Genomic DNA, 26,145 nt, shown 5'->3' on the forward strand with positions numbered 1-26,145 from the left:
CCCCGGGGGTGGAGGAGAGCCGCGGGACGAAATTCTAGACCGAGTGAGGCTCGGAAGGAAGAGGAGGGGCAACTGCGCGTGGGGAAGAGGAGAAGAGTGTGCTGGGGAAGGGAAAGGAAGGGAGGGAGGAAGAAGGAAGGCGGAGGATAAAGAAGGGGGCGAGAAGGGGCGGGGGCGCGGGGCGGGCCTGGGAGGCGCCCGGGGCGGGCCGGCTCGAGCCTCGGGGAGGGTGTGCGGCGCGGGGGCCGGGCGGGGCGGGGCCGCGGGCGCCCGGGGCTCGGCGGGGGCTGTCGGGATTGGGGCGCCGCGGTTCTCGCTCGCCTCGGCGGCCCGGCTCAGCTCCGAGGGACTCGTCCGTGCCGCGCCCGCCCGGGGCCGCGCGCCTCTCCGGGACTTCCTGCCCGCGCGCCCCGCACCTGGCCACGGCTCAGCAGCCGGGCTCCGGCTGTAGTGCGCGGCGGGGCGGGCGGCGGACCTCGGCAGTCATGGGGCTGCAGCCCCTGGAGTTCAGCGACTGCTACCTGGACAGCCCGTGGTTCAGGGAGAGGATCCGCGCCCATGAAGCGGAGCTCGAGAGGACCAACAAGTTCATAAAAGAGCTCATCAAGGACGGGAAGAACCTCATCGCAGCAACCAAAAGTAAGAGGGACGTGGGCGCGGGCAGGCTGCGGAGCGGCGAAGCGGGGAGGAGCCTCTGTGGGAGGGAGACGGGCAGTCGCGTGCCCGGGGTCAGCCAGCCGCGGAACAGGAGACTGGGGACTAGGAGGCCCTGGGCTTTCTCTTGCCCGGCTCCCCAGGCAGCGGGTGGCGAGTCCCCTTTCCCGTCCCTAGTGTTTTAGCAGCGGCCAGAGGCAGGAGCTGTGCGTGGAAGAGCGCCGCCCGCAGCCGGGTACCCCTCGGTGCCTGCAGTTCCCTGTCCCACCCGGCTGAGGTCAGGTGGGATTGCGCCCTAAAGCTCAGTTTCACTAGTTTTGCCTCGTGACCTATCCAGAGGACTTTCCTGGGGATTCTTTGAAAACCTGCTCCGTGATTTACTCAAAAGTCCCTTCAACTCTACCCTTACCCTATTATTTTCTGATCTTTTCGGATAGTTTCGGCCCGGATCCTCCACTGTGCTAAACCAGAAAGTTCACCTGGCGTTGTGCTGCTTTCCTCACATTCTTTCCCTCCTGCGCTGGGGAGGGTTCAAAGATTGGGACTTGAAAGGGTGAGCAGGCAGCCTACCCTTTGGCCGGAGCCAGCGTTGCCTGCAACTAGGGAATTCCACCCACGTCGGGCTTGATGCTTTCCTCCCTGGTTCTTTTCTGCTTTTTGAAAAACTAGGAAGTGGCCACCGGGGAAATAGATCTCAGTAGATAACATCTGTATCTGAGGATAGTCTAGGAGGGAGAAGGTCTAAAATTCTTGCTGAAACACCGAGTTGGAGATGCTGCCGGATGGGGGTGGAGGGTGGGGCGGGGAGCCTTAGCTCCAGTGAGGAGCTGGGCGGCCTGAGCACACCTGTAGTCCATAACCCTTCTGAGGATGCCTCTGAGTGTCCTCTTAAGACAGCAGACGAAGGACGGGGCAGTACCCAGCCTCACAAGTCTGTGTTGTTAGGGTCTTTACCACTTTTCTAGTTTCTCAGTTCAGTAATTCCCAGCTTTGGGAGTTAGTCCCTTGTACACTTGTTTGCAGACGTCACCTCTAGGAAAAATACTCCATATCACTCTCCCCTCTACCACCATTTTGTATTAAGGAAGATTAAAATATACTGAACAAAACCGTCTCAAGAACCCAGCACAGTGCCTGGAACAGTAAATATTCATTTAATGAATGAGTTGAAATAAGTTTTAATGTGAAGAATTTAGTGAGCCATCCCTGTAATTCTGGAAGCAAGTCACTGCTCTGGATGATGTCTGGATGATGTTCTGTGACCTTGTGGGTGATGCAGAATGAGGATTGGGAATCACTTTGTTCGGGATATGTGACAAGTGGGCTTATTTGGTTGATGGCTGTCCAGCGTCTTGGCATTAGGTATGTGTGTTGGGTAGGAAGTCGGGAGGGGTTATAAATATGTAGGCAGGAGTGAGAAAGGCAGTTTGTGTGTGTGTGTACATGTGAGCGCCCCTGAGAACATGAGGGAGAGGTCTCCTTCCTCTGTACTTGGTGTTAACCAGTGTCACTGGCTGGGGGAGTGTACCTTCTCTTACTGGCTGTAGCAGCTCCCTCTGGAGTTAGGATGACAAGGAGGGAGCCTTTGGTATGGGGAGAGGCAGATGGCAAAGCGAGTTTGACCACTGGTAGAAAGCTATTTATGTGACTGCATGTAAGCTCTTCTGCCAACAGGACACATGCCTGGTGTTCCAGCAGCAGCTGGTGCATCTGGGGGGCCAGCTGTCAGCCTTCCTCCCCAGAATGTAGACTTTCTTGAATTTGTCAACTGCTGTCTTCTTTTGATTCTTGTCCTTTACCATAAGGAACATAATTTATAATCATGATTAAGAGAGCAACCCGAGGGGGCACCTGGGTGGCTCAGTGGGTTAAGCCTCTGCCTTCGGCTCAGGTCATCATCCCAGGGTCCTGGTATTGAGCCCTGAGTCTGGCTCTCTGCTCAGCGGGGAGCCTGCTTCTCCCTCTCTCTCTGCCTGCCTCTCTGCTTACTTGTGATCTCTGTCAAATAAGTAAATAAGATCTTAAAAAAAAAGAGCAACCTGAAAGTATCTTTTTTCTCATTATATTTGATTAACTTAAAGTCCTTCCCAGAAGGCAACAAAAATACAGCTTTAGTTCACATGCTTTAGGCCAGTTAGGAAGACCCTGCATTTGCCCAACTTGCTCCTCGAAGTATAGTTCTAGTTCATATCAAAGACTACAAGCACCTGACTTAAGTCAAGACACCTGTGTTTAATTCACCTTTCCTATTGGTTAGGCCCTGGCCACATGACAGCTGAACAGGTCACTTAATTATTTTGTGTTCGGTTTCTCTTGTCCTACTTCTTAGAGGTACTTGTAAGGTTCTGCAGTGTTTGGAAATTGCAGTGTAGGTAAGTCATTTGTCTAACCAGTTGAGCCTTTCTATCTAATATCTTCGAGTCAAGAAGTCAAGGAAGGATGTGAGGTGGAGAGAGGAGCTGCAGAACAGCAATCACCTGGGTCAGACTGATTATATTTTCAGGTGTCTTATATTCTGTTGTGCATAAGTGGCATTTGGTGCATTTTCAGAATTGTGAGTTTAAGTGATTTGTTTTTAATTGCCCTGTAAGATGTCTCCTGCATGCACTAAATACTTGTTGGCTTTTTCTTTTTTTTTTTAAGATTTTATTTATTTATTTATTTGACAGACAGAGATCACAGGTAGGCAGAGAGGCAGGCAGAGAGAGAAAGGAAGCAGGCTCCCCACTGAGCAGAGAGCCCGATGTGGGGCTCGATCCCAGGACCCTGAGATCATGACCTGAGCGGAAGGCAGAGGCTTAACCCACTGAGCCACCCAGGTGCCCCAATACTTGTTGGCTTTATGTAGTTTTGATGTCATGATGCTTTGAGTATTCCATAAATATTTAAAGAAATTGGAGGTGGCTCTGTGGGACTTGAAGGCTTCCTGCTGAGTTGAGTGATGCAGCAGTCAGCAAATATTTAGCATCTATGATTCATTAAATATTGGGATTGAGATACAAAGTGGTCATAAGACAGAAACCCTTGTCCTTGAGTTTATCATCATGTAGTTGAATTCAGCCCAATTTAGGGAATGTGTTTGAACTCCTGTAGCAATGTGCTGATTTCTTTTTTTTTTTTTAAAGATTTTATTTATTTATTTGACAGAGATCACAAGTAGATGGAGAGGCAGGCAGAGAGAGAGAGAGGGAAGCAGGATCTCTGCCGAGCAGAGAACCCGATGCGGTACTCGATCCCAGGACCCTGAGATCATGACCTGAGCCGGAGGCAGTGGCTTAACGCACTGAGCCACCCAGGCGCCCACAATGTGCTGATTTCTTAAAGGATACGCAGACATACACATATGAAAAGGTTAAGGGGTGCCTGGGTGGCTCAGTTGTTAAGTGACTGACTCTTGGTTTGGGTTCAGGTCATGGTCTCAGGGTCCTGGGATTGAGCCCCGTGTTGAGTCAGCACAGAGTCTGCTAGAGATTCTCTCCTTCTCCCACCCCCTCCCCCACTGCATGCGCATGCTCTCTCTTTCAAATAAGCAAATATTTTTCTTTTTATTTTTTTTAGAGATTTTATTTATTTATTTGACAGAGCAAGAGAGAGGGAGAGAGAGAGCATAAGTAGGGGGAGCAGGAGAGGGAGAAGCAGGCTTCCTGCTGAGCAGGGAGCCCTTTGGGCTTGATCCCAGGACCCTGAGATCATGACCTGAGCCACACAGGCACCCCATAAATAAATGTTAAAAATAAATAAAATTTTAAAAATATAGTGACGAGCAAGTATTCTAACTTTGTCAGAAACAAGAGTTTGTTGTAGGTTAGAATAAAGACATGTGACTGGCAATTTGGGCACTTGTTTTAAGGAAGGACTAGAACCTTGTAGAACTTGTCAGATTGAAAACAGCTGAGAAGAAACTGGAACACCACAGTGCTTAAGGACCATGAGGGGACCATGAGGAGACCAGTTAGGAATGAGATGAAGGGAGAGGTCAGTTTCAGATTATGGAGGGTCATAAAATCGAGGTGAGGAATGTGGACTTTATCCTGTGGAGAATCACTGAGGTTTGTCAGCAGAAGGCTGACATAATGGGAAAGAGTTGATTTTGAGACAGGATTTGACATCTGTGTGTAGGGTGGACATAACAGTGGGGGTAGGCGGGAGCTACAGAGAAGTCTGGGATCACTGAATTATGTGGTACATTTGGAGATCATTCACTCAGTTCAATGGAGTCTTTGTTTAAATTGATTTTTTCTTCTTTTTTCTTTTTCACGCCTTTCCTTTCCTAGAATAACCAGTGTCCTCTTTTAATACAGTCTTTCCTTTTGTAAGCGTTTCATGTGCTGTCTGTATAGTTTCAGATGCTTATGATTCATAGAAATGTTTAGCTTCTTTGCCAGGAACAGAAATAGACCAGATATGCTTTTCTCACAAATTTTATATTAGGCAGTCTTGAGAGAATTCGTTCTGTTTTCAGAGGAGAAAAAAATTTTTTTAAAGCAAATAGTCCTTACAGTTATTAAACACTTATACAGTTATATAAAATGTTCTTTAGTAAGCTTAGATTGTCTAGCTCTCTTGATGTGTGTTAAGCTGGAGAGCCCTTCATAAGTGAGCCTGCTTTTAGCACAGATATGGAGAAGGGTGTTAGAGGCACCCAATCCTAGGATTGGAGACTTCCAAGTCTTGGTTTTAGTACTTTTTTTAGGCCTTGGTATTTTAATCTTTGCTTTGCTATTTCCTTTAATATTTCCTTGATTTTTGCCTTGCTTTCTTTAGGACAACGTAAAAGTTCCTTTTTGCTTTCTTTATGTTAAATGTTTCAGAGAAATTGTTCACGCGATAATCCCTTTTAGGGGAAATTTCCCAAGTTGCTTTTGAATTGGAATATATAGAAGTTTGGAAGACTTAAAAGAATTTCACTCTGCCAGCTTGAGCCTCAGTTTCCTTATTTGTAAAATGGGACTATTGCTGAAAGCCCAGTCTGAGGATTAAATAAAATGGTGTGAAAGTGTTTTGCAGACACACATATAGAGGGGTTGTGTAAACTCTATTGTTTGCCCAGCCAGCATTATTCTTCTCTGACTATCTGAATTTTGTTCAGGTGTCTATACCTTTTCTCAGGAGACACAGGGAAAGGTGATTGCAGGTAATTCCAATTAGTTTAACTCAGTTTTTCAGGCCCAGCTGATCTTTAGAATCACCTGGGTGGCTATAAAGACATGTGGTCAGGGTTAAGAGTCGCAGAACTCTAACTCAGTTATGGTGAACTTATTTTCTGGACTGATGACTGGTTTAAGAATGAGGCTATATCTCAGTTCTAGCCAGTGAAACATGATAGGAAGGCTGCTGGAGACTTTGGAAAAGATTTCCTTTTTTGTGAGGAGACTCATAAAAACGGCTTTTGGGGTGCTTGGGTGGCAGTGTTGGTTGAGCGTCTGACTTTTGGTTTTGGCGCAGGTCATGATCTCAGGGTTGTGGGATTGAGCCCCCGTGCCAAGCTCTGTGCTTAGCTGGGAAACTGCTTGAGATTCTCCCTCTCCCTCTGCTCCTCCCACTCATGTGCTCTCTCTCTTTCTCTCAAATATATAAATCTTAAGGGGAAAAAAAAAAAGCCAAGGGGCTTCTGGGTGGCTCAGTTGTTAAGTGTCTGCTTTCATCTCTGGACATGATCCCAGTGTCCTGGGATCGAGTCCCACATCGGACTCCCTGATCAGTGGGAAGCCTACTTCATCCTCTGCCACTCCCCCTGCTTGTGTTCCCTCCCTCACTGTGTCTCTCTCTGTCAAATAAATAAATAAAATTAAAAAAACAAAACCGAAAAGGTTCTTTACTCTTCTGTGATATGTGGTTGTGTTGCCTGGAGCGCTACCCCATCTTGGGACCGATGAGTGGAGCCAAGATAAGGACTGTGGAGCAAAGAGGTAAGTGTATCTGGGTTTTTGACATCATTGTGGGAGCCACAGATTGTTCTATGTCAAAAGCCCAGCTCTGGATATGTTGTTAAAGGACCTAAGCCAGTTTGAATTGTGTTTTTTGCTACTTCATACCCCAGGTTTTTTTCATACCCCAGTTTTGATGGAGTGTAATTGAAGGAGTATAATTGTAAATTTCATGCTGATTCTGCTATTGAGTGGAATTTAGGGAGGTATAGAAATAAAATGTTACTTAAAAAGTTGACAAATTACAAATATAATTTTTCCCTGAATGGAAAAGAATACTCATATGTATTTTTGTCACAGAGAAATCACCAACAGTTCAGGGCATCTCCTGGATAAATCTTCAGCTCTCACTTGGGGTTTTAGTAAGGTTGGCCAGTCTCCAGGGTGAATGCAGACTTGCTGTAGAAAAACTATCAGACTGGAGATAGGATGTGGACCCAGACAGGCTTTAAAGCTTCATATACTTTACTCACTACAGGTAGTCCTTGACTCCATAGAGAATAGTTTTTTTTTTTTTTTTTAAGATTTTATTATTTATTTATTTATTTATTAGAACAAGCAGTGGGGAGAAGCAGAAGCGGGGGGTGGGGAAGAGGGAAAATCAGGCTCCCCACTGAGTGGAGAGCCTGATGCAGGGCTTGATCCCAGGACCCTGAGAGTATGACCTGAGTCGAAGACAGAAGCTTAACCAACTGAGCCACTCAGGTGCCCTTATAGAATAGTTTCTGTTTAGAGCTCTCCACTGGCCAGCCATGTTCATTTAGAATGTTTTATGGGTTATTCATCCAATGTTCTCCATGTCTTACTTTGACTTTTCCCTGCCCTCCCATCTGGTGGGCGTCTTCTGACCACCTCCTTTCTGGTTATTTTGGTGGGGACCAGGGAGCATTATTGACTTTTGGAAGAGGGAAAGTCAGGAGGACATTTTTATGTTTTAATTTTTAAAGTAGCCAATGATACAGTACAGTTTAGAAGATTAAGAGCACAGGTTGAAGGTACTGGTCTTTCTGGGTCCTTATCCTACCTCGACCACTCACTGGCAGTGGGGTCCTGGTCAAGTTACTTAGCTTTTCTCTGTGTTGTCTCCTATAAAATGGAGATTATAATACTATCCACTGTATAGGGTTGCTCATTGGATTAAATGAGTTAATACATATAAAGCATTTAGAATAAACATTCGGATGTGAAATGTTAACACTTACGATGTATTATCTAAATTGCAGGTACATGTTTTAATATCAAGGTCCTTTTCTTGTCTGAAGAATGGCTGTTTGGCCTAGTGACTAGTATGTAACCTTTTGGTGCTTATTACCCTTAAGAGCATATGGGTTCATATCCTTATTAGCAGTGACCAAAAAGAGACCCAAATTTGTCAAACTCTGGGAAGGCTTCCAACGTTTGAATGTAGTGCAGGATACTGAAAAATCTGGAAAATAAGTTGATGAATCAAAGCTAAATGGTATCTTGGAAAAATATTCTTCAGAATTTATTTCCAATTCACAAGGATTTGAAGATGGAGAGGGTGTCAGTAAGGCTGTTGTAGATCTTATGAGCCCCTGCATGTGAGGCTCAAGCAGTCAGCAGTTAGAGGACTGATGAGGAGTTGAGGGTGACAGAGCTGTGTTCAAGGTACTGAGATGATAACATCAATGAGGAGACTTAACAATTATAGTGATACTTTTAGAGGATACTAATGTTAGTGTTTAATCTGCAGGAAACCCTAACAAGTAATGGACAGTGTGTGTGTCTGCTCTTGGAAATTCACAATGAGAAATTCACAATGAGAAAAGGGAGTCAGAGACCTCTCTAAGAGGGCTGTACTGAGGACCTGTTCGGTAATCCTATTCATTCTCTGTGAAAGAATCCTCAAAGTCTCCTCAATAAATTCCCAAAGAGGCTGTTAGGAGTTTGTGACTCTAATAGCTATTTATCACCTTATGATTTTGTTTATTTCTTGGGTCATAAGCAAGAATTTTGAAGGATATAAAAACACTGGGTAGTGTGCTAGGTTACCATAAATTATGCTTTAAGTGATTGCTGACTGTATGTGGCAGTGAGTAGGTACAGTGTGAAAGCTTGTTCAAATCAGTTTGTCAGTGGAGGAGCTGGAATGTGAACCCACTTTTGTCTGACTCTGAAAGCCTTAACCACAATCATTAGCTGGCCCCATAAAGGGGTGTAACTGTGGTCTTGTGTTAAGGGAAGTTATTATGATAAATCTTGGTTATCTGGAATGTGTGTATATTTCATGACCCAGTGGAGAGACTGTTCTTATTAGCTCAGCACAAGGACCACGATTGACACAATTTCAGGCCTCCTGGGATGATTATCATGAATAAAAGTGGCTTCTAGTTTGTATAATAAGTATAGGCATTCAGATATTGGTTGATTTAGAATCAGTTACATTCAAATCTTTCCTTAGAACAGTATCATTTCCTTCCCAGCGGTCTCTGTCTCTTAATCTCCACTCCCTCCTCCTTCCTTTGCTTCCCATTCCTTCTCCCACCCTTTAGTAGAATACATTTTCATTTTGTTCTTATATTTTGGCATTAGGCTTTTGTGCTTACCAAAATTATGAGATAGTTTAGAAATATAAAAAAATATAGAGAATCTCATAATAACTACAGTGTGTGTAATTGTGTCCTTCAGCTAACATCTTGTTTCATTAAGATGCAAGTTTTTGTAAACATGTGCAGAAGCATATAGGAATAGCTGTGTTCTTAACTCATTGAAAGCACACTGTATAAATTGTCTTTCAAGTAACATGTTTTTTCATTAAGATACAAGTGGTTGTAAATGTTAGTGGAGAAACATATGGAAATAGCTCTATTCTTAACTCGTTAAAACTATACTGTGTGTGTGTGTGTGTGTGTGTGTGTATAAAGAATCTCAGAATAAACATTTCTGTATTTACATCTTAGTTTAGAAAAAAGCTTACTATCTGCCTCTCCCCAGTAGCAACCTGTCCTTCTTCCTAAACAGTAGCAGCTATCTCAGATCTGGTGTTTATTTTTTCTAGACATTTTAATATATATGTACGAATTCTTAGATAATAGCATGTTTTTAGACTTTATATAATGGTTCTGATACTATATGTGCAACTTCTTTTTTTCCCTCAATTTCATATTTGTGAGATTTACCCGTGTGGATACATGCATAGCTCTATTTCATTTAGTTCAACCTCTTTTTCCTCCAAACTGTGTTTAAGAAGACTTTGTTAATTGATGTTTTGTAGATGTTCTATGATGTGTCATATATTCATGCATTTTTTGATTGCCAGGCAACTTATTAGAGAATTTATGCAGCATGAAAGCCTTATTGTAATTAATTTTATAAACTTTAAAACAGTGGCTTTGACAACAATCTGCAGATAATGTGCCCATGAATTTTGAAGTCCTTGGGTAAAATTTCTTTTTGATAAATTATCAGCTTAGTCTGGATAATCGGAGCAAACCAGTTTAAGTTTCAGTCACTAGTCTGAATCATAAAATTTAAGGCATTTTACTTCCTTGAAATCAGACTTTGGATATTGGTATCTGGAGGAAAAACAAGATTTATATTCGTAAACACAGTGTGCAGTAAGACCTCTGGTAACTGTCAGTCTAGTTAGGTCAGATGAACATGATTTTTAGGCAGGGATTGGTTGGTATTTTGCAATAGCCCTCAAAGCAACGGGAACCACAGCCTGCTTTATTTGATTATCATAATATAGGAACATAATTTGTAGACTCGCCAAGGGGATACTTTTGTGATGAGGAAGACTCGACATCCCTGTCTTTTAAACAAACACACACATGCTGAAAATCCCCTGACACTTTACATTCTAAAGGCAGGCATCTCTAAGTCCTAAGCTCTACCAGTATCACACCCCTGTTCCTCCTGCTGGAGACCTGCCTCCCTGGTTGAACTAGAATTTCCTCCCTGTGTTTCCTGAGGAAGATGTTAATCCTGTGCCACTTGATATTTCAGTGGTGAGTGTGATTTTTCCTTCCTTGTTGGCTTGTTCACCCATGGGCACTGTCTGCCCTTGGGTATCAAGGTGTGTGTTCTGCCACTGTCTGGGAGCGAGCGAGTCATGGTGAGGTGTGTGGCTGGAGGAAATCCATTTGGCCAGAGTAAGGTCACTTCAGGTCTGAATACAGGATGTTTAATACTCTCTAAAAAGATGAATGTGTTTATCTCTAACTGTAAAGTTGGCTCCCCTACTTCTTAGTAGTATAGACTGGTAGACTTTGGACAAATGAGACTTTGGGCAAATTACTTAAACCCTCAGTGCCTCACTTTCTCTCCCCGCCCCCCCACTTTTTAAAGATTTTATTCATCAGAGAGTAAGAGAGCACGAGCAGGAGGAGAGTGGCAGAAAGAGAAGCAGACTCCCCACTGAGCAGGGAGCCTGATGCGGGACTTGATCCCAGGGCCCTGGGATCATGACCTGAGTCAAAGGCAGATCCTTTGACTTAACCAGGGATCCCATCTCACTTTCTGTTTTGTTATTAGTAAAGTGGAGATAGTAGGAACTCTGTCTGATGGGGTGGCATTATTTAATCCTAGTATTCCATAGTAAAGGATCTCAGAACTGTGTCTGGTCCCTGTTAGGAGTGGTCATCAAAAGAGCACCATTCTGACTTCCTTTGGTTGAACTTGGACATAGTTGTGGCTTTACCGGTAGAGATAGTAGAAATAGTCTGTGAATACATTTTCCTTTCTCTTTCGGGCTAACAGTATTTTGAAGTATAGGGATGAATATAGGCCTCACATTTATGCAATAGAAGAAACCAGCTGTAATAGCATGTTGAAATACAGTGTACTACTAAGCTCTTTGCTTGAAAGTTCTGGGGACAAGCCAAAGAAGTACAAGGGAGTGGAGTGTCATTGACATGTCATTACTTTTATTGGAGAATCTGGCAGATAGGACTTCTGTCACTGTGACAGATAGTTTTGTTTTTCTTTCGTGAAATGCAGGTCAAAGGCAGCATAACAAAAATATTGAAGAGCATGGTCTTTGATGTCACATTTACTATGTGATCTTGGGCAACTTGTTTAACTCCTTTGTGCCTTGATTTCCTCTTCTATAGAATGTGGGTAGTGTTTTATCTCCCTAAATGTTGCTAGAATTAAATTAGTTAATTATTTCCAAAGCACTTAGAAAACTGATTCATAATGACCCCTGAATGTGTTTGCTAAGCATAGGAAAAAAAAATTAAAAATCTATTCACCGTCATCACTATAATAACCTCATTTATGACAGAGGGGACAAAGTGTCATCCGAAGTCATTAAACCCTACCTATTGTGGGCAAGTTGCTAGAGGTTTAGCAGTGAACAAAGACCTTGTGTATCTGTGCAGAAGTCAGAGTTCTAGTTGGGGAGATGGAAGATTAATTAAGTCTTGTCACTCTGTTGAGTAAGATTGGGATGCTATGTCCCTAGTTAGGACTATCTAGGGAGTCAAGACTTCAAGAGAGTAGCAACTTCTAAGCTGAGGCCACAGGGAAGCTAGGAGCTTTCCATGCTGAGGAGAGGGAAGAAGGGTTCTTCAAGCATGGTCAAATGCATGCAAGAGGACTGGAGGCCAGAGAGATCGTGTGCTACATGGTTGGTGGAGCAGCACCACCGCTGGGCTGGGAGTGGGGCAGGAGCACAGTGAGAACAATGGGGCTGCAGAGTGGACAGGTGCAGGGTTGGGAAGGGCCTGCTGAAGCCGTTAAGGAGGTCTTCACACTTCATTTGAAGCACAGTAGGAGGTGATGGAAATATTTCCAGCAGGGGATTGGCATCATCGGAGTTGCATTTGAGAAGTTTGTCCGGCAGGCAGTGGGTTGTGAGAGTGAATTTGAGGAAAGGGGACCTGGAGGTTGGGAGGTCGCTCCTCTACGGCAGAGACTTTGGTAGCAAAAGAGGCAGATTCTCGAGGAGGAGAATACAGAGGCTGCAGGCTGTGGTGGGTGGTTGAGTGTGGGGGTTGAGGAAGGAGGCACCCAGGGTGATTCCTCAGTTCCTGCCCTGGGCAGTTGGGTGCTATTCTCTGAGGCAGTCCAGCTAGAGGAACAGGTTCTGTGGGAAAGAGGAGACATTTTTGGATTGGATATGTTGAGACTGAGGTGCTTCTCAGCTATCCAGTAGACACACATTCAGTAGTTTGCTTCTTTTATAAGTATGTATTTCAGGAACATGGCATAAAGCTGAAGGTAAAGATTCTGGAGACACAGCGTGTAGATAGGAAAGGACACCGTGTAACAGCAAACCTGCCTGGAGAAGGAATGTGAAGTGAGAAGGCAGGGAGCCTGGGCAAATCCTGGGGAATATGACTCTTTTTTTTAAATTTAATTTTTTAAAGTATTTTATTGATTTGAGAGAGAGAGTAAATGAGAGAGAGAGAGAGAGAGAAAGAGCAAACGAGAGAGATCACAAGCAGGGGTTGGGTGGTGGGGGGAAAGAGGGATAGGGAGAAGACTCCCTGCTAAGCAGAGAGCCCGACGTGGGGCTAGATCCCAGGATTCCAGGACCTGAGCAGAAGGCCGATGCTTAACCGACTGAGCCCCGCCAGACACCCCAGGAATACAAATTTTAAAGGGTCGATAGAAGAAGAGCTTGAGAAGGAGATTTGAGAGCAGTAACGATGGGGTAGGGGGAGGGAGGAGATGGAAAATCTGGTGTCATGCAGAAAGTAGGAGGGAGGCGAAAAGGTCATTTTACAAAGAGGAACCAGTACCAGCAGTACAGGTGACATTGCATTAAGGCAGTGTCATTGGTCAAACAAAAAGACTCTCAACCATTGAGAGCAGACTGATGGTTACCAGAGGGGAGGTGGGTAGGAGGATGGGGGACATAGGTGACAGAGATTGAGTACATTTGTCCTGAAGAACACCGAGTAATGTGTGGAAGTGTTGAATCCCTATATTGTACACCTGAAACTAATATGACACTGTATGTTATCCTGGGGGGAAAAAGACAGTGACATTGGTAGTAACTAGGAGATTAGTTTATGTCACAGCAGGGATGAGACCCTGAAATAGAGGGTTGGGAGGGAGGGTATAAGGGAAATAATGAGCCTGTAGTATGGATAGCTCTCCCAAACTTTTGGTTAATGGGTGAGATTTGAACATGGAGAGAACGATATCCAACAGAGAGGAGAGACTGAAGATTCAGGGAGTATTCCAGACTAAAACGTACTTCTTTCTGCCTATAGAAAATGGGATTCAGAGCCCAGGTGAAGGCAGGACCACACTCTTCATCTACTTCAATACTGGAAGGGGTGGAAAAGATAGATGCAGGCTCACATAAATTTATTGATTTGTTGAAGACTTTGAGGAAATAATTACCAGTAGATTTATTTTCTCTGTGAGGTAGATGACAAGATAGTTTCTAGTAGTTAATTGTGTTTTAATTTCTCCTCCACCACATTCTTTTTCTGGTTAATAAATAATACATGACTTGTAAGACTTTCATTTCGTAGTCTGTTTGAAATGGGGGTGGGTGGGTGGAATCTAGACATTAAACTGAGACAAGGTAATGGTAGGTGTATGGGGAGAAAAGGTAGGGATAAAACGTCTGGATAAACATCATCGACATTAACAAATGCCTCAATTCCAGACTTTTATTCTGATGGCACTTAAGGTTGAATACTTTATTCAGTCTTTATTTTTATTTTTTTTTTTAAGATTTTATTTATTTATTTGACAGAGAGAAATCACAAGTAAGCAGAGAGGCAGGCAGAGAGAGAGGAGGAAGCAGGCTCCCCGCTGAGCAGAGAGCCCGATGCGGGGCTCGAACCCAGGACCTGGGATCATGACCCGAGCCGAAGGCAGCGGCCCAACCCACTGAGCCACCCAGGCGCCCCTTTATTCAGTCTTTAAACGTGTGTGTGTGTGTGCGCGCGCGCGCGTGTGTATGTGTTTCACATATTAAAGGAAAACACCTTTTTCTTTTTCACGGAGTGACACTGCTGATTTTTCCATTTTATCTCCATGGAATCATGCTGGTTCTTTTTAGATGCCTACAGAGAAGACCATGCCTCTGGCAACATCTAGGGAAGAGACTCTAGGACTTCAGATTTTTGCCTTTTTGTCCAAGAGAGGAGGAGGAATAGAACCTGTAAGAGTTTAAAGTGTAATTATCAGCAATCTAAAAAGATCTTTTTGTCCTCTTTTCTAGCTATCTGCTTGGGTTCTAACAAGTTTAGGAATGATTCTAGAAGAAAGAACTGTTTCCAATGACTGTAACTTTTCAGATGCAGTGGTGTGCAGATGGGACCACTCTTTCTTTAGGCCTGGTCTCACTGAGTGTAGACACACTGTGCCCCTGTAGGTGAGCTGCGGAGGCTCTCAGGCTCTTCAAAGGGAGGGACTCTAGGACCTTAGTGCAGAAGTTCATTGCTTGTGTCCCTAGAACTAGAGTTCGTGGTCTCTTTTTGTGGAAAGTGTAGGATAGGGTTCAGAATTAATCTGAATTCTTTTTCTTTCTTTCTTTCTTTCTTTCTTTCTTTCTTTCTTTCTTTCTTTCTTTCTTTTTTTTTTTTAAACATTTTATTTATCAGAGTTTGAACATGAGTGGGGAAGGGGCGGAGGGGGAGGGGGAGGGAGAAGCAGACTCCTTGCTGAGCAGGGTGCCCAACACAGGGCTCATTCCCAGGACCCTGAGATCATGACCTGAGCTGAAGTTAGACACTTAACTGACTGAACCAACCAGGCGCCCCGTGAGCCCTTTTACTTTTTTTTTTTTTTTTTAAATTTTTTAAAGATTTCATTTATTTATTTGACAGACAGAGATCACAAGTAGGCAGAGAGGCAGGCAGAGAGAGAGGGAAGCAGACTCCCTGCTGAGCAGAGAGCCCATTGCGGGGCTTGATTCCAGGACCCTGGGACCATGACCTGAGCTGAAAGCAGAGGCTTTAACCCATGGAGCCACCGAGGTGCCCCAGAGCCCTTTTTCTTTTTTGACAGCTTACATTTTTGACATAAAACAAGCTGTATATCCTCATTCATTTCTTTCAGTTGCAAGTGAGAGAAATCCAATTAGAATTGTTGAAGCAAAAAAGAGATTTCTGGGCTCACATAAGTGAAGTCCGAGGAGTGGGGCTTGCTTTAGGTACACCTGAGTCCAGGGGTTGCAACAGTGTCATCAGGTCACTCTTCATATCTCGGGCATTTCCCTCCGTTGGCTTGACCCTCAAATGGGCACTCTTTGCATGGTGGTAATAGCTTAAGGCTATCTTTCTTATTGCTCTGGGAATTTTAGATAACAGTGACTCCTTTTCCTTAGAGGACTTGTTCTCAAATGGATGAATTTGACCCCCCTGGATACATGTTTGGTTGTCCTGATTGGGAGGTGCTACTGGCATCTGGTGGTAGAGGCCAATGACGGAGTGCTGGTGAGTGTCCCACAATGCACTAGACAGCCCCCCGGAACAAAGAATGGCCCAGCTCTAAGTTAATTGTCCTGTGGCTGAGGAACTGACCATATAGTCTAACAAAACACTTTCGAGAATAAAATGATGCCAGAGCAACAGGGATAAACTGGCATTGTCCCAGGGAAAACCTGGACCTGTGGTTGCCTTCCCTAAAGGCCCTATCAGTCCTGGGTCACTTGCCCAGTCTGGACCCACCACTGAGCACGGCAGATGATATACCTGAAGAAGCAGGCAGCAAGTAATTGTTTTACCAGAACGCTAAGGTTCATAGCAAAGGGATTTGTAGAATGCTGGAAAAGAAGCAGACAGCTAATATGTAAGAGAACTTACATTTTTGAAAGTGACTTCTAGGGATGCCTGGGTGGCTCAGTGGGTTAAAGCCTTTGCCTTCGGCTCAGGTGATGATCCCAGGGTCCTGGGATCGAGTCCCGCATCGGGCTCTCTGCTCAGCGGGGAGCCTGCTTCTTCCTCTCTCTCTGCCTGCCTCTCTGCCTACTTGTGATCGCTCTGTCAAAAAAAAAAAAAAAAAAAAAAAAGTGACTTCTAGACCTATTTTGATCTGGGCCTAGGGGCTTCATGGGGCAAATGAGGGCTGTGAGAAGATAGAATAAGTTTGCCCTTGGGCACCTGGGTGGCTCAGGTGGTTAGGCATCTGACTCTTGGTTTCTGCGCAGGTCATGATCTCTGGGTCATGGGATAGAGCCCTGCTTTGGGCTCTGTGCTCAGCAGGGAGTTGGGATTCTCTCCCTCTCCCTCTGCCCCTCCCCCTGCTTTCTTTTTCTCTCTCAAATAAATTAAAAAAAAAAAAAGTTTTGGACACCTGGGTGGCTTAGTCAGTAAGCCTTTGGTTGAAGTTGTCATCTCAAAGTCCTGGGATTGAGCCCAGCATTGGGTTCCCTGCTCAGTGGGGAGCCTGTTGCTCCCTCTCCTGCCTGCTGTTCCCCCTGCTTGTACAAGCTCGCTCTCTCAAATAAGTAAATAAAATCTTAAAAAAAAAAAAAAGGAAATATATGATAAGAAAAAAAAAAAGAGTAAGGTTGCCTTCTGTTTTTCCCATTGCTTGGTTGATTCCTTTAAACCAAAATTGAAAAGGGCAGGAGAGATGAGAGGATAGAAATCAAGTGCGACTTGCCTGGATACAAGGTTAAGGTTGTTGATACAGTGAGGCAGTTAGTGTCTGTGCCTTCCTGTAATTTACCTCTAAAATACGGAGTGACTGTGACACTTTTTTTGATCACTGTGGAAAAAGCTTAGACTAACATAGCTAATATTTATAACATTTTAATTTGTGATAGCCCAAGAAAATATTTAAAAAATAGTGATTTGCTGGCTTAATTGAAATTTCTTGCACTGGTATAGTGCTTCCGTTTAGTTTTGGAGAAATAAAGTATTGCTAAGAAGAACTGATGTTTGTGAGTATAATTCATCTCACACAGTAGATTGAGCAATTTTACATTCTTTTTTCCTTTTAAGGAAAGAAAACGTTTCTTGAACAGAAATTAGAGCAGGTGTTTTTTCTTTCTTTTTGTATATATTCCAACCTTAATTTTAAGTTTGAAATCCATTGAGATAATTCTGTAAGCCACTGGAAAACCTCTCCCAATAAGTTTATTTTCTTCTGAATTGTCTGATAGTCTCTGGAAATATTTCCCTTGTCTCCATTTTATTGTGCATGCCAGATAGTATTTAAAGCAAATATTTAGGGGTGCCTGGGTGCTCAGTGGATTAAAGCCTCTGCCTTCGGCTCGGGTCATGATCCCAGGGTTCTGGAATGGAGCCCCACATCGGGCTCTCTGCTCAACGGGGAGCCTGTCCTCTCCCCGCCCCCCCCCCCCCCCCGACCACCCTCGCCTGCCTCTCTGCCTACTTGTGATCTCTGTAAAATAAATAAAATCTTAAAAAAAAAAAGATTTAAAAGTAGGTAAGTGACCTATTTTCTTTTCATTGCTAGTTTAGCGGAATTGTGATGGTTAAATTGCACATTTATGATGTAAACTCTGAAATCTTTGAGAATTGACTGCTGTGTCTTAATTGTTACTGTCTAAAAGGCTTATATGGCGATGCAAAATTGTTGATGATCAGTCATACATCCAGAAACCGGATGTATCACTTAACCACAGTTAACAGTTTTTGTTGGCTTTAAGACGGTGCACTGCCTTTTGGCCGGGTCTATGGGTGTCTGCAGTACTGATTTATCTCGACAATCATGGAACAAACGGTTTAAAAAGTGCTTCATGTCCAGAGAACAAAGAGGCAACTTTGTAAAGACCTTTAAGTTTTGGGACTTTGAAGTTTTCATTTCAAAAGCTTTAAAGCTGAGTGTGTAGTTTTGAGTAAATGTACTTCCTTAGTTTAATGTATGCGGTGAGAACAAAATAGAAAGGAGCAGGGAGAGAGTGGGTTCCCTGATGGAAGCTAGTGCACCTCTGAGGATTTGACCTGTGGAAGGTGATGGAGGGCACCTTAGAGTGAGGCGTGCCAGACTGTGATGTGTTTATTGAATGTGCACCCAAACTCCGAATTTACATTAGGAAGGAAAGTTGGAATGGAATTACTATATAATCAGCTCTGTGGGTTCCATTATGTGTGTGTATATAATCTAATCATAGTTTAGATGTCACCAAACTGTGTTTATTATTTAAGAGGAATCAGTGATGATTCCTTTAAAAGGAATAGTCCTCTCCCATCCTATTTTTGGGATGTGTATGTGAATATCCATTTTTATCTGTTGGATTTGTTTAAATGAAGTTGCACGTAAGATATCTTCAATTTAAAACAGCAGTGATTGGTTACTGTTTTAAGTTGGAGATACTAAGTTTTGCTTTAATTTGCTTCGTAATTATCAGTTGAGCTGTCAGAAAATAATAACTGAGATGTCTTAAAACATAGAAGCTTACTAAGAGTAAGGATAATACTGGTAGTTGTGGTAGTAGCAGGTAGTATGTTTTTATTGTTCATTTTTAGCACTTACTCTATAAGTATGTAAGCCTCTCACGTGAATTAACATTTACTTCTTTGTCTTATTTGGTGCACTCATTCTTAGTGCAAATACCATTTTGCAACTTAGGAACCTGGGTTTAGATAGGTTGAGTTACTTGCCCAACGGCACTTACCCAGAAAGCTGTGTGGCCCCTGCCACTTACACACGGTCTCTGAAGCCTGTAGTTTTCACAACATGCATTATTGCCATTGACATAGTATTTCACAAGTCTTATTTACAGTGTTATCTTGTGTAAAGACATGGGGTGGTGCGGTTATGTCTCCAAAGCACACTTCGGAAATTAAAAAAAATTTCTGTGAAGGTGATAGAAACTTCAAGTTATTAAAAGTCATGGGAAAGGAGGTCATTTTCAGATGTTCTGGAGTAGTGGCCAGTATACTGTATACAATACAGTTCTACTTGTATTAGAGGAAGTGAAAAACCTTAATGTTGTTGGCTTTTTAACCAAAGCAGAATTTTAGAAGTAATGTTATGGTTAATGATCCTAAGGGTGTGTGGGTTTGATGCGTTCTGACAGCCTGATACTGTTGCCATTTTCAGCTTCCCTGTCTTATCATGATAGGCCTGTAGGAGTTCTTCCCTTAAAGAGAAAGAAATACTTTGTTTTGTGAAATGGATGCTTTACTGTTTATGCCAATTTGGACCTTTGCTTACGTTTGTTGCTATTTTATGCCCCAAATTGCATTGGCATCTTATTTCCTTCACAAGCAATGACTGTTTCTTTTCTTTCTGGGTGCAGTTTCGTTCTTTTTGGAGATGTATTTTGAATGCATTTACACTGAAGTAGATTTTTTCCTAGTTCACCCACGAAGAGCTTGCTATCCAGAAGTTTAAGAATTTTGTGTAGAGTCATAGACAGTATTAAGACATTGTAGTTAGTTTAAAACTATTTTGGGGCTTTTTAATAAATCTTGAGTATAATGAATTTTAGTTTCCATATTAAAAAGCTAGAATTAAGGTCCGGTCTTCTAACCATGTGCCACAGAACTGGAAGGAATGCCAAACCCTTGTATTCTACAGATGAGGAAACATGTTCCAAGTGGCCCCTTTAGCTGTTTGCTTTGTCTTCTCTGTTGGTTTCTTGAAGTTCATTTATAGTGTTGAATTTACATGGTAGTAATTTTTTTCAAAGGTTATTTATTTATTCGACACAGAGAGCAAGCAATCACAAGTAGGCAGAGAGGCAGGCAGAGAGAAAGGGGGGTAAGCAGGCTCCCTGCTGAGCAGAGAGCCCATTGTGGGGCTTGACCCACGGAGCCACCCAGGTGCCCTACATGGTAGTAATTTTATTTTATTTATTAAATATTTTATTTACTTATTTGACAGAGATCACAAGTAGGTGGAGAGGCAGGAAGAGGGAGAGGGGAGGAAGCAGACTTTCCGCTGAGCAGAGAGCCCAATGCAGGGCTTGATCCCAGGACCCTGAGATCATGACCTGAGCCGAAGGCAGAGGCTTTAACCCATTGAGCCACCCAGGCACCACATGGTAGTAATTTTAAAAATTTATTTGCAGTATTAAAAAAATTTATTTGCAGTATTAATGGACAAGTAAATTTGGAAGTCATATTTAAAGGGTGATTTTTTTCTGCTTTTGAGACTATTTTCATGATGCTCATGTCATATTAATGTATGTGGAAAATTTAGATGTGGATGAGAGTGAGCAAATTTTGAGACTTAGCAATTTTTTTTAAAAGATTTTATTTATTTATCTGACAGAGATCACAGGTAGGCAGAGAGGCAGGCAGAAAGAGAGGAAGGGAAGCAGGCTCCCCGCTGAGCAGAGAACGTGACGTGGGACTCGATCCCAGGACCCTGGGACCACGACCCGAGCCGAAGGCAGAGGCCTCAACCCACTGAGCCACCCAGGCGCCCCATGGTAGTAATTTTAAAAATTTATTTGCAGTATTAGTGGACAAGTAAATTTGGAAGTCATATTTAAATGGTGATTTTTTTTCTGCTTTTGAGACTATTTTCATGATGCTCATGTCATATTCATGTATGTGGAAAATTTAGATGTGGATGAGAGTGAGCAAATTTTGAGACTTAGCAATTTAATTTACACATGTGAAAGCCCTTCTTCCTGATGCTTCATTTAAAAATTAAAGTAGAGAAATTAGTGAATTGAATAAAGATGATGTGACATTGTTTGTGTTGGGGGTTTCCATTTGTCTGCTACTGCTGGTCCTAATAAAGACTGAACATTTCTAAATGCTTTGCCCCTCACCCTGCTCACATTCTAGATTCCAGTAAACTCTAGATCCTTTGGGGGTTCTGTCTCCTTGCGGTCCTCTACTAATGCCTAGCACCACACCTGGTTCTTAGGTCTTGGATTCATACTTGCTTGAGTAAGTGCCTTTCTGACTCCTGTGATGTTGGAAGTCCTTGAATTCTGGAGAGGTTAGGTGATACCAGTGAAGACACATAATAATGTGAGGATCCAGGCCCTTTAGTTCCTGTCCTGCTCTGGACCACTGATGTGAGGCAGAAGTTTCTTGTGTAACTTTGTATTGTATTACGATCCCAGCTCTTCTGCAAGTTCCCACTGAGTACTTTGTATCTTATGAAAACAGGAAAATCCTAATGCTCAGGAGGTAAAAAGCTGCTGTATTTCTGGTTAGGAAGCTGTTTGGGGGGCACCTGGGTGGCTCCGTGGGTTAAGCTTCTTTCTTCCACTCAGGTCATGATCTCAGGGTCCTGGGATTGAGCCCCGCATCATCAGGCTCTCTGTTCAGCAGGCAGCCTACTTCCCCCTCTCTCTCTGCCTGCCTCTCTGCCTACTTGTGATCTCTCTCTGCCAAATAAGTAAATAAAATCCTGAAAAAAAGAAAAAGCAGTTTTGGTTTACAGTTGATAAATGTTTGGAGCGTGAAGTCAGACCCAGGGGGAATTAGGGCACAGTTGGGCTAGCATGCCCATTCTTCCGAGGGTTCCAAACTGCCTCTGGATGCAGAGAAAGCTCAGCATGGTTATTGTCAGAAGGGTATTTCTTTTGGTTGACTTTCTGTTGTCACTTCTTAACGATTGTTTCTATTTAATATGCTGAACATTGCATACTTTTGTTGTTGTTTTTGGTTTAGTCTGTTTCCACATAGAGATAAATAGTATGGGTAAATTTTCATTGTTACACATGAATAAAGGTGGGGTTTTAGTGTTTAATTTGTTTCCTTTAATGAAAACTAACAGAAAAAAGACAAAAATAACAATTTCGCTGCACAGTTAGGTTGCACATTCTTTTAATTGATTTATAATAGAACAAGGTTCCTGGAGAAATATTAAAATCCTTTCAAAATGATAACTTTACAAAATTCCCGTGCAGTCCCACAATTCTGTGGTCAATTAGTCTTTGACAAAGCAGGAAGGAATATCCAATGGGAGGGACGCCTGGGTGACTCACTTGGTTAAGCGTTCAACTCTTGATCTCAGTTCAGGTCATGATCTCAGGGTTGTGAGATTGAGCCCTGAATTGGGCTTTGTGCTCAGCATGGAGTCTGCTTTTCCTTTCCCCTTTGCTCCTCTCCCTGCTCATGCCCTCTCTCAAATGAATAAATAAATTTTTTTTTTCCCCTAAAGAATATCCAATGGGAAAAGACAGTCTCTCTTCAACAAATGGTGTTGGGAAAACCAGACAACAACATGCAAAAGAATGAAACTGGATCAAGTTCTTACACATAAGCAAAAGTAAAATCAAAATGGATTAAAGACCTAAATGTGAGACCTGAAACCATAAAAATTCTAGAAGAAAGCACAGGCAGTAATTTATCTCATGTCAGCTATAGCAATGTATTTTCCTAGATATGTCCCCCGATGCAGGGTAAATAAAAGCAAAAATAAACTATTGGAACTACATCAAAATAAAAAATTTCTGCACAGTGAAGGAAACCATCCACAAAACTAAAAGGCAACCTACTGACTGGAAGAAGATATTTGGAAATGACCTATCTGATAAAAGGTTAGTATCCAAAATATATAAAGAACTTATAAAAATTAACACCCCCCCCAAAATAATCCAATTTAAAAATGTGCAGAAGAAGTGGAAGACATTTCTCCAAAGAAGACTTCTAGATGGCTGACAGACACATGAAAAGATGCTGAACATTATTGATCATCAGGGAAGTGCAAATCAAAACCACAATGAGCTAACACCTCACACCTGTCAGAATGCTAGAATAAAAAACACAGGAAACAACAAGTGTTGCAAGGCTGTAGAGAAAAAGGAAACCTCTTGCACTGTTGGTGGGAATGCAAACTAGTGTAGCCAATTGGAAAACAGTATGGAGTTTCCTCAAAAAGTTAAAAATAGAACTGGCCTACCACCCAGGAATCGCACCACTTGGTATTTACCCAAAGAATACAAAAACTCATTCCAAGGGATATATGTATCCCGATGTTTATAGCAGCATTATCTACAATATAGCCAAATTATGGAAGCAGCCCAAGTATCCATTGATAGATGAATATATAAAAAAGATGTGGTGTATATGTAGATGCAATGGCATATTAATCTGCCTTCAGAAAGAATGAAATCTTGCCGTCTGCAACAACATGGGTGGAACTAGAGAGTGTAATGCTAAGTGAAATAAGTCAGAAAGACAGATAACATATGACTTAACTCATGTGGAATTTAAGAAAGGAAACAAGCAAAGGGAAAAGAAAGTGACAAACCAAGAAACAGACTCTTAATTACAGAGAACAAACTGATGGTTACCAGAGGAGAGGTGGGTAGGGGGGATGGATGACATGGATGATGGGGCTTCAGGAGTACAATTGTCTTAATGAACACCCGTGATTAAAAGAGAAACTTAAAAAAACATTTCCCAAACAGTAATGATAAAATACAAGCAAATGTATTAATGGGTTAAGCAAAACCAAAACTGTGATATTAGAAGTACTTGTTATTTTAAGAAGAACAGACTGTCATATTTTTCCTTGTTAAAATGTTTACTTACATAACCAGTTCTTGTGAAACTTAGTCTGGACATTCTGTGTTCACAGCATTACTTCTCATCTAATTTCTCCTAGAAAATTGTAAGGCATTCCATCCCATTTAACTGTAAACAAGAAGAGACCCTTGCTATAGGAATATCAGTGCTATGTTATAAAAAAGAGATGGCTCTTTTTGAAAATATTATCATCCTTGGCCTTTTTTTTTGGCAAGCTACCAATATGATATTTTAGGGAGTAGCTTTGCTTTTCGTCTTATAAACATAGCAAATAGATGCTGCCCTCTTGTCCTTCTCTTGCCCTCATATAGTGCTGGTGATACTTTTCTGTTTGTCTCTTTTATTTATTTATTTATTTATTTAAGATTTTATTTACTTATTTGACAGACAAGAGATCACAAGTAGGCAGAGAGGCAGGCAGAGAGAGAGGAGGAGGAAACAGGCTCTCCATTGAGCAGAGAGCCAGATATGGGGCTCAATCCCAGGACCCTGGGATCACAACCTGAGCTGAAGGCAGAGGCTTTAACCCACTGAGCCACCCAGGTGCCCCTGTTTGTCTCTTTTAGAGGCTAGACTATCACTAAAGAAAGTAGAGATGTGTACAAATAAACCAAAGACAAAACACACACCGAACAGCCACAGAGCAGGCTCTGTCTTGAGGAGCAATGCATCAGTCACAGCTGGTTGCATATAACAGTAGACAGACTTTGACTGAGTTGGTGAATTTTTTTTCTCTCTCCTAATAAGTCAGTAGTAGGTGGTTGATGGCTGGTTGTGAAGGCTGAGGGTTCTACACATTCTTGGCCTTTTCCTCATGGTTGCAGTGTGGCCCAGCCATTACACCCTCTTCCTAGGGCAACAGGAGGAGGAAGTAGTAGTAAGGAGGAAGTCTGTATCACAGGCTTTCCCAGGAATCATCCATCGGGTTCTGCTTATATCCCATTGGCCTCAGTTTTTGGGTGGCCTCCCCTCACTGCAGGAGGTCTGGGAAAGGATTGTTTCTGGACCAGCCTTCTTTGTAGAGGAAGGCGAGGGAAGAGAAGATTGGAATGGCTGTTGAATGAGACAATCTCTGGACCTGCCAAGAATAGTTTAGGATCTTAGTAGTGTTTCTCTACTTAACCTTAGCTAATCAACAGGGCTTCACTGAGCACTGTTAATGTGAACTCTGTTGTTAATTGGTGTTGGTGAAGGAGAGAGGGCTGCAAAAATATCATGTGTTGTCATATTAGAATTTGCAGTCCAGATGTGGAAGTGAAAAACATGAGACAAAGGTTCTGTGGAATTAAGTGCTGTTTTCTCACCAGATTTTAAGAAGAGGGGCCTTCATGTATATGCAGTATGGTTTAAAAAAAAAAGACTCCATATAGAAGGTAGAGTTTGCAGAGCATGGGCTGATGGGAAAGATAGAAATTTCTGAGAAGGGGAAACAGCTTGAATACCCAAGAGTATTTAAGATTTAGTGGAAAATATTAAGACCTATTGGAAGGATGAGTATGGAAATAAGTTCTGCCCTGAAACAGAACTGGGGAGTCATTGGGGTTTGGGAGTAGGAAATAGGGAAATACACTGTTTAAAGGGAAAATAATCAGGTACTCCTTTGTGTAGAGCAGGGAGAGCCTGGGACCAGAGAAACCTGTGGAGAGCTGTCCTCACTTGGAGGACAGGGGCTGTGGTCCAGGTCGGTGGCAGAGCAACTGGAGGGAAAGAGCATGCCAGAGGGAAATGAGCGATGCCAAAGGAAAGCTAGCAGAAGTCCAGGGCTTCTAAGATTTGCTGAAAAAGCTAAATCAAAGCTAATGTTTCTGGCTTGGTGCATTAGGAGAACATTAGAGACCAGAACCAGAAAGTCTACTGGGAGCACAGGGCCGTCCAGGTTGTGCTAAAGGCTGTGTGACCCAGCTGGTCTTCACAGTCTAGGCTGCTCTGTGGCCATCATCTTTACCCACTTCCAACCGTGTAGCGTCCACAGCTTTTGTTTGTTTGTAGTTTCTGCGTCCTTCCAGTTTTGGCTTACTTGTGGGCTGCTTCTCTAAGTGTGCCAGCAGCCTCACCTTCCTCTACTATGTGTCTGGTAATTTCCATATTCTTAAGTCAGCTTCCTAAGAGAATCTAGTTGGCCCAGCTAATTACCATTGTCCTTGTTTGGGGAGAGGTTATCTGGCTCAGCTCTTGGGAGGTCACTAACCCACCTGTTGGTTGTCTGCTCTTGGATC

At 42.8% G+C, this 26,145-nt stretch overlaps 1 protein-coding gene across 2 annotated transcripts in view; it reads left to right on the forward strand.

The window, feature by feature from the left end:
* The first annotated feature begins 206 nt into the window (after positions 1 to 206).
* The window catches only part of ARHGAP10 (Rho GTPase activating protein 10), a 317,730-nt gene continuing 291,791 nt past the window's right edge, over positions 207 to 26,145 (forward strand). The window contains exon 1 of one of the 2 annotated variants that reach the window (XM_047717603.1): positions 207 to 639. In XM_047717603.1, coding sequence (XP_047573559.1) covers positions 486 to 639 — 154 coding nt within the window. In that variant the 5' untranslated portion in view covers positions 207 to 485. The remainder of the gene's footprint in view (positions 640 to 26,145) is intronic. The other variant, XM_047717602.1, reaches the window with a different exon arrangement.

The sequence above is a fragment of the Lutra lutra genome, chromosome 2 (assembly GCF_902655055.1).
Source record: "Lutra lutra chromosome 2, mLutLut1.2, whole genome shotgun sequence".
Lineage (NCBI taxonomy): Eukaryota > Metazoa > Chordata > Mammalia > Carnivora > Mustelidae > Lutra > Lutra lutra.